We start from the raw sequence: 12,135 nt of genomic DNA, 5'->3' as shown, positions 1-12,135 counted from the left end.
CAGACGTTTAAAGAGGTGAGACCTAAACTGTACCAGACGTTCAGAGGGGCGAGACCTAAAATGTACCAGACGTTTAAAGAGGTGAGATCTAAACTGTACCAGACATTTAAAGAGATGAGATCTAAACTGTACCAGACATTCAGAGAGGTGAGACCTAAACTCTACCAGATGATCAGAGAGGTGAGGCCTAAACTTTACCAGATGTTCAAAGAGATGAGACCTAAACTATACTAGATGTTCAAAGAAGTGAGACCTAAACTGTACCAGATGGCCAAAGAGGTAAGACCTAAACTGTACCAGACGACCAAAGAGGTAAGACCTAAACTGTACCAGACATTCAAAGAGGTAAGACCTAAACTGTACCAGACATTCAATGAGGTAAAATCTAAACTGTACCAGAAATTCAAAGAGGTGAGACCTAAACTGTACCAGACGCTCAAAGAGGTAAAATCTAAACTGTACCAGACATTCAAAGAGGTAAGACCTAAACTGTACCAGACGGCCAAAGAGGTAAGACCTAAACTGTACCAGACATTCAAAGAGGTAAGACCTAAACTGTACCAGACGGCCAAAGAGGTAAGACCTAAACTGTACCAGACATTGAAAGAGGTAAGACCTAAACTGTACCAGATGCTCAAAGAGGTAAAATCTAAACTGTACCAGACATTCAAAGAGGTAAGACCTAAACTGTACCAGACGGCCAAAGAGGTAAGACCTAAACTGTACCAGACATTCAAAGAGGTAAGACCTAAACTGTACCAGACGTTCAAAGAGGTGAAATCTAAACTGTACCAGATGTCCAGAGAGGTGAGACTTAAGCTGGTGAGACCTAATCTGTACCAGAGGGTCAAAGAGGTGAGACCTAAACTGTACCAGACGATCAGAGCTTGCACGCGTGGCTTCTGTGATGGGGAGTTCAGCTTTTGCACTCAGACACAGGTTTGTCAACATGCTCTAAGTCTAGATGCGGATTCTGTGCCAACTGAGCTGCTACATATCAAATAAAGAATACCAGCTAAAAATCTTCTTTTTCATCATGTAAAATTCATGTTTGTTAATGAAACCTGGAGCTGTAACATGTCAACGTGCAATGAGAAAATGTCTCCAGCCAGCCTCCTGTATGCCCACAGAACAACTCAGAAAGGAGGGGGGAATCTTTTTTTTTTTTCCGCTCCTCAAATCAGAATGAACGGAAAAGTTCCCTGTCCTAAATTAAACTGGCTTATTTCTTTCATGGAATGACTTGAGGCTTAACATAGAGATGGAGCATCATTTCCTCTTTGTTGTTTCTTAGATTATACAGAGAATATGTTAATGATCACTGTTGTTATTGTTTTACAGTACAAGCATGATCTTATAAATGGTCAAAATAATGTTTCTCTACCTTCAAGTCTCTCAGTCATCTTACCTCGAGAAACCACTCACACATTCATGCGTCAGTGTATACCAACATAGTACTAATAATAATTCAATTCAATTCAATTCATTTATTTTTGTAATGCCCAAAATCACAACAACAGTTGTCTCGAAGGGCGTTCATGTTTTGGTTGATGGGGGAAACCGGAGTACCCGGAGGAAACCCATCCAGACACGGGGAGAAACATGAAAAACTCCACACAGAAAGGCCTGGTGACCCGGGGATCGAACCAACCTTCTTGCTGTGAGACATGAGTGATGGCACTCAGTCACCGTGCCGCCAAGACACAAAAAACAAAACAACAGGAAGAATCAGACACAACAAGAAAAATCAGACACAACAGGAAAAATCAGACACAACAGGAAAAATCAGACACAACAGGAAAAATCAGACAACATAAGAAATCGGCCAGGAGACCAGACGAGGAGGAGGAGAGCCGGGCGAGGAGGAGGAGAGCCAGGCAAGGAGGAGGTCCAACTGTCATCGAGGCATCTGAAAGAGATACACTCCACAGGGGGAGTGGGACAGGGGACAACATGTGAATAGCATTGCTGATGAGAAAATAGGGCAAAGTAGAGGATAGTGCTCAGGTTGCCATACTTCCCCCAGCTAGTTACTCCTACTGCAGCTTATCTTATCCCGGGTTTTAATAACCCTAACTCCCTCACTAAGTAACCTGATCATACGCTATACCGAAGAGGAAGGTTTTAAGCCTGGTCTTAAATACAGAGACTGTGGGGGCCTGTTTAACATCAGCAGGGAGTTGATTCCATAGCACAGGAGCTTGGTAACTGAATGCTCTCCCTCCCACTGTACTTTTGGACACTCTAGGAACCACTAATAGTCCTGCATTCTGAGAGCGGAGTGCTCTGTTTGGCTGGTACGGGACAATAGCATCTTGCAGATAGGATGGGGCCATACCGTTTAGGGCTTTGTATGTCAGGAGGAGGACTTTGAATTTGATTCTAAGCTCGACAGGAAGCCAGTGCAGATATTTTAGTACAGGACTGATGTGGTCTCTTCTTTTAGTTCCTGTTAGGACTCTGGCCGCTGCATTTTGGACCAACTGGAGGCTCCTTATAGTACTTTTGGGGCAGGCGGCAAGCAGGGAATTACAGTAATCAAGTCTGGAAGTAACAAATGCATGGATGAGTTTTTCAGCATCGTTTTTAGGTAAAATATTTCTAATTTTAGTTATATTTCGCAGGTGAAAGTATGCAGTTTTACAAGCTAGGTTTATATGGGCTGTGAATGAGAGATTTTGATCAAATAGGACTCCAAGATTTTTTTACAGTAGGGCTAGAAGCTATATTCACATTGTCGAGTGAGATTATCTGGTCTGACAGAGAATCTCTTTGACCTTTGGGACCAACGACAATGACCTCTGTTTTTTCAGGATTTAAGAGCAGGTAATTCAAGGTCATCCAGGTTTTGATGTCCTTCACACAGGCACTGAGTTTATCTATTTGATCAGTCTGATTTGGTTTCATTGATAAGTACAGCTGAGTGTCATCAGCGTAGCAGTGAAAATTAATGCCATGTTTTCTGATAATGTTACCCAATGGCAACATATACAGAGTAAATAGGATTGGACCAAGCACAGATCCTTGTGGAACACCACAGGCTACTTTAGAACAGGGAGAGGTGCTCTGGTTTATACTAACAAACTGGTACCTATCTGATAGATAGGATTTAAACCATTTGAGGGCGGTCCCTCTGATTCCAATGTCACATTCTAACCTCTGCAGTAGAATGTTGTGATCAATGGTGTCAAACGCTGCACTGAGGTCCAGTAGGACCAGGACTGAAGCCAGCCCGTTATCAGCAGCTAGTAGTAAATCATTTGTTACTTTAAGCAGTGCAGTCTCTGTGCTGTGGTGAGCTCTGAATCCAGATTGAAATTTTTCAAATATATTATTGTCCTGCAGGTGGCGGCAGAGCTGTTTCACCACAACTCGTTCTAGAATTTTTGAGAGGAAGGGAAGATTAGAGATAGGTCTATAGTTGACTAATTCATCAGGATTTAGGTTAGGTTTTTTCAAAAGGGGTTTAATCACAGCATACTTAAAGGACTGAGGAACGTAGCCATTTTCTAACGACATATTTAATATGTTATGGATGGAATCTATTATTAGGGGGAGGGCTTCTTTGAGGAGTCTGATTGGAATAGGGTCGAGCAAACAGGTTGATGGTTTTGACGACATGATGACTGAGGTAATCTCCACCTCATCAACAGGAGTAAATTTATCTAATATTATTAGAGGGTCCATATGGGATATTGGCATTACAGACTGGATTTGCTCAGAGCTGATTTTTGGAGTAGCTTTGTTAATTTTGTCTCTAATGGTTGTGATTTTGTAATCAAAGAAGTGAAGAAAGTCATCACAACTAATGTTCGAGGGGATAAGAGACTCATTAGCAGTGTGGGAGTTTGCCAGCCTGGCTACAGTGCTGAACAAAAATCTGGGGTTATTTTTGTTTACTTCTATTAGATTTGAATAGTATCTAGTTCGGGCTTTCCGCAGAGCGGCCTTATAAGTGAGCAGGCAGAGCTTCCATGCCTTCAGAGACTGCTCAGAGCGCGAGCGGCGCCAAAGCTTCTCTGTGCATAATAATACATAAGAATAATAATAATGGCTTACACTTGTAATGCGCTTTACAGGCTTGTCAAAGCCTCTCAAAGCGCTACACTATAGTCATTATTCATTCATTCATCACACTTGGTGATGGTAAGCTACTATTGTAACCACAGCTGCCCTGGGGCAGACTGACGGAAGCGAGGCTGCCAATCTGCACCATCGGTCCCTCCGACCACCACCTATCATTCACGCACACACCACTTTCACACTAGGCAATTTGGGTGAAGTGTCTCGCCTAAGGACACAACGACAGAACTTGGTCCGAGCGGGACTCGATCCTCCGACCTTTGGGTTGGGGAACCAACACTCTAACCACTGTCGTACTCATTGTGAGAGGTAGGATTCAAGCCATCAACCTTTTGAACTTAGGTCAAGCGCTGTGCCAACTGAGCTACTGCATGTAGTGCTCACAGTGGCAGCATTACAGTACAACATACAGGCCTGGAATATTTCCTTTTTCTTTTACTTTCCAGTCGCAGGGGCAGTAGTCTACTCAAGACCTCTGCACACACTCAAGGGTGATCTTTCTTCCTTGTTGTCTCCTATTGGTGAGGCAGTAGGCCAGTTATGTCAGTTGTTTGATGAACTTTATGGTTCAGTACTCCAGACCCTTCTGCATTTCAACAGAACATAGGAGGGACTGGCTGGTCACATTTTTAGTTACCAGTGTCTGATGCTTTTGCTGTGGAAAGTGAGGCCTTCCCTCTAGACTTGTATGACACAGATGAATGCGGGGTGTTAGTGGAGGTACTACAGTGCATGGGACTGCTCTCTCCTCTTAAGCGTCTCCTCTGCCTCATGACTCAGACTAATGGCTTCTCTCTGCTTTCCTCCACAGGGACCAAGCCATGCTGCTCCTGCTGTTATAATCTCATTTACATCAGGCATACAGCCCCACACTGTCTGTCTGCTGATCACAGCATTTATACAGCCCCCCTGAGCAGGCCACACACTGCGGGGGTGGGCAAACGTTTTGACACACGGGCCACAATGGGTTCTAAAATTTGACAAAGGGGCCAGGATATATGTATACAGTACATATAGATTTATAGAGATTTGGCCTGTAACATGTTTCAAAGGCACAAATTGTTTTCCAAGTGCATGCATTATTGATAGAAGTAGATAGTAATAGTGATAGAAAAATGCTTTACAGCGCCCACTTGAAATTTTGAATGGGACACGAAAAATCAGTCAACAAGTCAGAAACATTTAAACTTTGGTAAGGACATTTTACCTCTCACATTTGAATTTTTTATGTCATGGATTTTCATTCAACTTGCAAATTGGTCAAAATGAACTAGACCCATGTGGGATTATAGGCTACTCTTTTGAATTTTACTAAGTCATAAATTGTGGGTGTGGCCAACCTGCAAAGAAAAATGGCGTTTTTTGAAGTATTACATTATGGCAACGTCAAATATGCAGTTTTCCATTGTCCAGCATTAATGTACATTTTGTGAACAATGATGATCTGAAGACATTGATATATAATTTACATAGCTGAGACATGACATTGCTCCAATCAATTACTTTGTCAGAAACATTTGAAATGTGGAAATACATGGAAATCTGTATTGCCATACTGAACAAAAAAGCCAATGAGAACAATCACCTTGCAATCATGTTGCCATGGCAACGTCCAAAATTTGTCATAGAAACACATGGGTTTAGGTTAACTGGGATGAAAAAAAAAAAAAAAAGTTTGTCATAGATGATTGAAATTTAGTAAATTTATTGCACACATACTGAGCAAAAAAGTCAATGTAGACATACCTCTATTTCCAACTGTGCAGGCTTGAAAATGTCATGAATGGTCTTATTGGATTGAATGGAGTAGTATTTTATAGACACTGATTTTGAGGGGCAATGTAAGTGGGAACGAGAGGTGCAAAATTCACGGTGGCATGTACCCTGCGGTCGCAAGGAGTGGTGAGGGCCTTTATCACTGCTTGCAGTTTTATTTTTCTGTGTAATTCAGCCTTTTTTAAATGGCCGTGTGTTGCTGGGTGTGTTTGGATGTATTCCATGGAGCCTGTGCAGATTCTCTCACCCCCGCACCCACCCCCTTCTCTCTCTCTGCCCTCATTCATCCCTTTCCCTCTCTGTGTGTCCTACAGCTGCAGATCAAACACACAGTGACCGAGGCCGAGATCCAGAAGCTGAAGAACAAGGTAGGACCCCTCAACCACGTTTTAGCACTTTTGAACTTTAATGTTTGGAATACTCCATCTCATCCTACATATATATATATGTGTGTGTGTGTGTGTGGGGGGGTGTGTGTGGGTGTGTGTGTGTGTGTGTGTGTGTATATATATATGTGTGTGTGTATGTATGTATGTATGTTTAGTTAGTTTATTAGTTTATTTGAAGGGACAGTGTGCAAAAAAACATTAATAGATGCTTTGCACCAGATTATAGCCGAAGCTAGTTTCCATCTGTAGTCCCTGAATGTATGTATGTATGTATGTATATATATATATATATATATATATATATATATATATATATATATATAGATAGATAGATAGATAGATAGATAGATAGATAGATAGATAGATAGATAGATACATTTGTTTGGTTGTGTTGCAGTTAGCATCAGTGGAGCGTGAGAAGCAGCGCTGGGAGAAGGAGAAGAGCCAGCTGAAGGCCAGCATCGAGGAGAACAAGGAGAGGATGCTGAAGCTGGAGAGCTACTGGATTGAAGCTCAAACGCTGTGTCACACAGTCAATGAACATCTGAAGGAGGCCCAGGCCCAGTACCAGGCCCTGGAGAAGAAGTACAGCAAGGCCAAGAAGCTCATCAAGGACTACCAGCAGAAGTAAAAATGTTGATTGTTAATTAATTAGAAATGCAAGTTTAAAGTGTCAGAGTTTTTCCATGTTGGACAAAATTTGTCTTGGACCACTATAGATGTTATAAAAGCAGCTTTTGATGACAAAATGAGGCCATTCTGCTCTGTTCACACCTAATTATAAAGAAATTTAACTGTTGGCATGCTAGTTGTTGTCAGTATTACTGTGATGGCAAAACTCCACTTTGGCCTCTGAAAGCTGTGAAAAGCATTTACACTCACAGTGGTGAATAAGTAGCATGCTCAGAATGCATAACATGAGGAGTAACTTTGAACTGCTGCAACGTATTTAAAATAATCTAATCTTTACTGTCTCCTTGGTTTTTTTTTTTATGTTTTTAAGACAGCAAAAATCAGAGAGATTTTAAATCAGTCCACAATCATCATGGGTTTCAAATTTTCCTTCCTCTGTCAGAGGGAAAGGACCATTGGGCCCCTTATGAGATGTGCAGTGGTTCTCCACATCTCTCCTCTCTTGGCCCCAGAAGAATCCTTGCCGCTGACAGAGGAGTGTGCTTGTCAACAGCCTATCATAGTGACTGCAGAACTGCAATCTGCCATCTCATTGCCCCTGTCCTTGGGTCTTTCCAACCTCTTTGTAATACCTCGGCACATTAGTGTGAGGCCTCCCACATTGATCAAAGTCTCTTGATAGCTCTAGAGAGGGTGGTAATATTAGTCAAATTGAGCTGTTGGTGTATGAGCACCCAGCTGATCTCACTGTCTAGTTCCTGCTGACAGGCACACTCAGCTGTAATCATGTTCACTAGTCCATGATAGGTCGGTTCATCCAAGCCAACAGTTGCACACTTGCTGCCTGCTGTAGCTCCATGTTTTCCTGGGACTTCTTTGCGCAGTAACGACAGTCACTCGTGAAGCAGGGTCGGTGAAAGAGAGAGCATCCGCATTACTGTGGCGTGACATGAGCTATTGTAGGGTTGGGTGGTCAGTTCTGCAGGCATCAGTAAAGAGGATGAAGGGAAGATTTGGATCGGGAGGTGAGAGGACAATGGCATTCAGAGGAGTGCAACGGTATTCTGCAAATGCAGAGTGGCACTCCTCTGACCACATAAAAGACCCCCTTTATGGGTGCTGCAGTGCAGGAGGATCCTTTCACAAATTATAAGGCTCCTCCAAATAATATGACGCCAGACCCAGGAAACTCTTAACACCATGCACTTCATCCATGGTGTTCACTCTCCTCTCCCCTATCATGTGGCCTAGGAAAGAAACCTGACATCTCATGAAACAGCACTTTTGGACTTTTGGACCACAGATGTGGTCCTCACCCAGTCCTTTACTACCTGGCCGGCCCGAAGCTGACAGTGCCAGGCTGATGTGGGAGCACCAGCCCTTGTCCCAACTGACAGCTCAGAGCTACAGTTGGCAATGAGCCTGTTCCTTGAAATCATGCTGAAATCAAAGCATTTTGTGAACACTAGAAATGTTTCCAAGCCCCTAAAGGCATTCTACCCTCTTCAGTTTTTTATTTTACATTGATAGACCACAAATTCATGTTCTGATTAGTAGCAGTATTTAATTTAATTTCTACTAATCGTTATCAAAAAAATAAATGAATTACAAAGAATGATTATTGTTCCATATGACTATTACGTCACACATTTAAATAAACAATTCCACATTAGGCATAAACCTAGCAGCACCTGTGATACCTTTCTCTGCCCCTTATACAGGACATAGATACAACTTGCAGCTAGGAGATAAGGTGGATTGTCACTCCTATACATGTGGTGCAGACATGCAGTTGGATGTTATATCCAATGTGTTGATGTTATAATTATATTATTACCATCTCAACAAAATACCTACAGTTGTGTTTTGTTTCACTCACACGAGTAATCCTTTATTATTAGTTCCTCTTTATCACCAAAATACTTTCTTCCACCTTGTGATGTTAACAGCTACCGTTCATCTTTTGTTTAGTAGAGACTGGTAATTCCAGGTCTGAAATCAAACTAATCATTCTAGTGAAGATGAGTGGGGTTTCAAAATACAGTGAAGCACTTTCTGTATTACCACATTACATCACAAGCTGAAACTGTGTTTTCTGATATCTTCTCATGTGTGGTGTGTGCTGTTGTGTTGGCAGGGAGGTTGAGCTGCTGCAAAAGGAGGATGCAGAGCGCAGAAGACTGGAGGAAGCTGAGAAGGCTCACCTGGCTGAGATCCAGGGTCTACAAATCCGGGTAACTACACCTCTGCTACACATTATGCCCACATTTTGAGGGGCTCAACGAAGAAAGAAGGGAACTATATATACTATATATATCATATACTATATATATCACTTAATTCCACCGTTTTTCTCAAAGTAAATATGATTTTGTTCTTTTAGAGACTGCTTTTAGGTGTGCACCTGTTCAGCTACGCCCACACATGTACATCTCTACGTACATACACCCACACATGTAGAGCGATATATATATGCCTACACATGTACATCTCTACATATATTTCTACGTATGTCCACACATGTGCTTCGCTACATATATCTCTACATACACCCACACACAGAAGCCCCCCGTGATACGTACCAGAACAAGGCCAGTTACGTCACTGGGACTGGCGTTACCAGGGCCCCACCCTGGAGCCAGGCCTGGGGTGGGTGCTCACCAGCGAGCTCCTGGTGGCTGGGACTTTCCCCACGGGGCCGGCCGGGCCCAGCCCGAAGGAGCAACGTGGGGCCGTCCTCCCATGGACCCACCAACTGCGGGAGGCGCTGTGAGGGGTGGGTACGAAGATATCTGGGCGGCAGTCGAAGGCGGGGGCCTCAACGGCCGGATCTCCAGACATGGACACTGGCTCTGGGGACATGGAATGTAAAATACATTACTAATTTTTAAAAATGAAACAAAAGTCACAGTTCAGTCCAACAGATATTGTCATCACACTTTGGCATCACAGCAGGCTCCAGGGGGCACCAGGTAAACTCTGGAGACAGGAAAGCCTCTCCTAAGCCTCTCTCTCACTTCACTTTGTCGTTTCAGTCGGTGATGAGACAGGTCATTCCCTCTGGAACATCTTCTGCCATATTTCGTGTGGAAAGTCTGTTGCATTGTTGTAAAAATTCTGTAGTAGAGTTAGCTGGTTAGTTATAGCTAGCTCCAAGTGCCTTTGCCATGGATAAAAGAACAACAAAGTTATCCTTAACTTCCAGACTTTGAATGGTACATGCTGCACTTCTTAGTTGGTCAAAATTCCAAAATGTTAAGTTAAACATTTAAGATAAAATTTGGAAGTTTAAAAACTGCTCACTATGGCAAAATGAACTCATGATTCACCAGTTTAATCTGTCTTTATATAAATACATTGTTTGTTAGTACGTTTTTTTCAGTATAAATAGTTGTTTTTGCATGAACTCCCATGTAGGTCTAGTCTTGTGAGAGCAGTTTGGGTCTGAAACACAGAGATACATAATCATTTTGAGAGCTTTTGCAAGAGGCCCTTTTTTTACAGTAAAAACAGTAATAATTATTTTACACATAAAAGTGGACAAAATTATCTTTTAAAAGAACACATTCATGATGTGAATTCTGCTGTTTTCTGTCACCTAATTTCCCCACATCCATCCATCCATTTTCTTCCGCTTATCCGGGGCCGGGTCGCGGGGGCAGCAGTCTGAGCAGGGACTCGCAGACTTCCCCCACCCCAGACACGTCCTCCAGCTCCTCCGGTGGGACCCCAAGGCGTTCCCAGGCCAGCCGAGAGACATAGTCCCTCCACCGTGTCCTGGGTCTTCCCTGGGGCCTCCTTGCAGTGGGACATGCCCAGAACACCTCCCTAGGGAGGTGTCCAGGAGGCATCCTGAGCAAATGCCTGAGCCACCTCAGCTGGCTCCTCTCGACGTGTAGGAGCAGCGGCTCTACTCCGAGCTTCTCCTGTGTGACTGAGCTCCTCACGCTATCCCTAAGGGAGAAAACTCATCTCCCTTAGTCCCTGCGGAGGAAACTCATTTCGGCCGCTTGTATCCGCGATCTTGTCCTTTCGGTCATTACCCAGAGCTCATGACCATAGGTGAGGGTAGGAATGTAGATTGACCGGTAAACCTTCTTCCCCACAACGGACCAATACGGCGACCGCATCACTGCAGACGATCCGCCTGTCAATCTCACGCTCCATCCTTCCCTCACTCGTGAACAAGACCCCGAGATACTTGAACTCCTCCACTTGAGGCAGAGACTCCCCACCCACCCGGAGGGGGCAAACCACCCTTTTTCAGTCAAGAACCATGGCCTCGGATTTGGAAGAGCTGATTCTCATCCCAGCCGCTTCACACTCGGCTGCAAACCGCCCCAGTGCCTGCTGCAGGTACTGGCTCGAAGAAGCCATCAGGACAACATCATCCGCAAACAGCAGAGATGAGATCCTTGTGGTTCCCGAACCAGACCCCCTCCAGCCCCTGGCTGTGCCTAGAAATTCTGTCCATAAATATAATGAACAGAACCAGTGACAAAGGGCAGCCCTGGCGGAGTCCAACATGCACCGGGAACAGGTCTGACTTACTGCCGGCAATGCGAACACAGCTCCTGCTCCGGTCATACAGGGACCGGACAGCCCTTAGCAAAGGGCCCTGGACCCCATACTCCCAGAGCACCCCCCAAAGGACACCACGAGGGACACGGTCGAATGCCTTCTCCAAGTCCACAAAACACATGTGGACTGGTTGGGCAAACTCCCATGAACCCTCGAGGACCTGATGGAGAGTATAGAGCTGGCCCAGTGTCCCACGACCAGGACGAAAACCACACTGCTCCTCCTGAATCCGAGGTTTGACTATCGGTCGAATTCTCCTCTCCAGTACCCTGGAATAGACCTTACCGTCAAGGCTGAGGAGTGTGATTCCCCTGTAATTGGAACACACCCTCCGATCCCCCTTCTTATACAGAGGGACCACCACCCCGGTCTGCCAGTCCAGTGGTACTGTCCCCGACCGCCATGCGATGTTGCAGAGACGTGTCAGCCAAGACAGTCCAACAACATCCAAAGACGGAAGATCCAAAGATCGGGACGGATCTCGTCTGCTTCCTCCTCAGAAGACATGACAGGGGGATTGAGGAGATCCTCAAAGTATTCCTTCCACCGCCTGACAACATCCCCAGTAGAGGTCAGCAGCTCTCCACCCGCACCGTAAACAGTGTTGGTGAAGCACTGCTTCCCCCTCCTGAGGCGTCGGACGGTTTTCCAGAATTTCTTTGAGGCCGTCCGA

At 44.4% G+C, this 12,135-nt stretch overlaps 1 protein-coding gene across 1 annotated transcript in view; it reads left to right on the top strand.

Annotated features, from left to right (window-relative positions):
* Positions 1–12,135, top strand: part of ppp1r9a (protein phosphatase 1, regulatory subunit 9A) — a 137,465-nt gene that overhangs the window by 80,130 nt on the left and 45,200 nt on the right. Inside the window, exons 8-10 of the mRNA XM_055225249.1 lie at positions 6,174–6,227; positions 6,646–6,875; positions 9,019–9,115. Coding sequence (XP_055081224.1) covers positions 6,174–6,227; positions 6,646–6,875; positions 9,019–9,115 — 381 coding nt within the window. The remainder of the gene's footprint in view (positions 1–6,173; positions 6,228–6,645; positions 6,876–9,018; positions 9,116–12,135) is intronic.

The sequence above is a fragment of the Periophthalmus magnuspinnatus genome, chromosome 11 (assembly GCF_009829125.3).
Source record: "Periophthalmus magnuspinnatus isolate fPerMag1 chromosome 11, fPerMag1.2.pri, whole genome shotgun sequence".
NCBI lineage: Eukaryota > Metazoa > Chordata > Actinopteri > Gobiiformes > Gobiidae > Periophthalmus > Periophthalmus magnuspinnatus.
The sequence above is the reverse complement of the archived record's forward strand: the minus strand, read 5'-3'. Positions and strand labels throughout refer to the sequence as shown.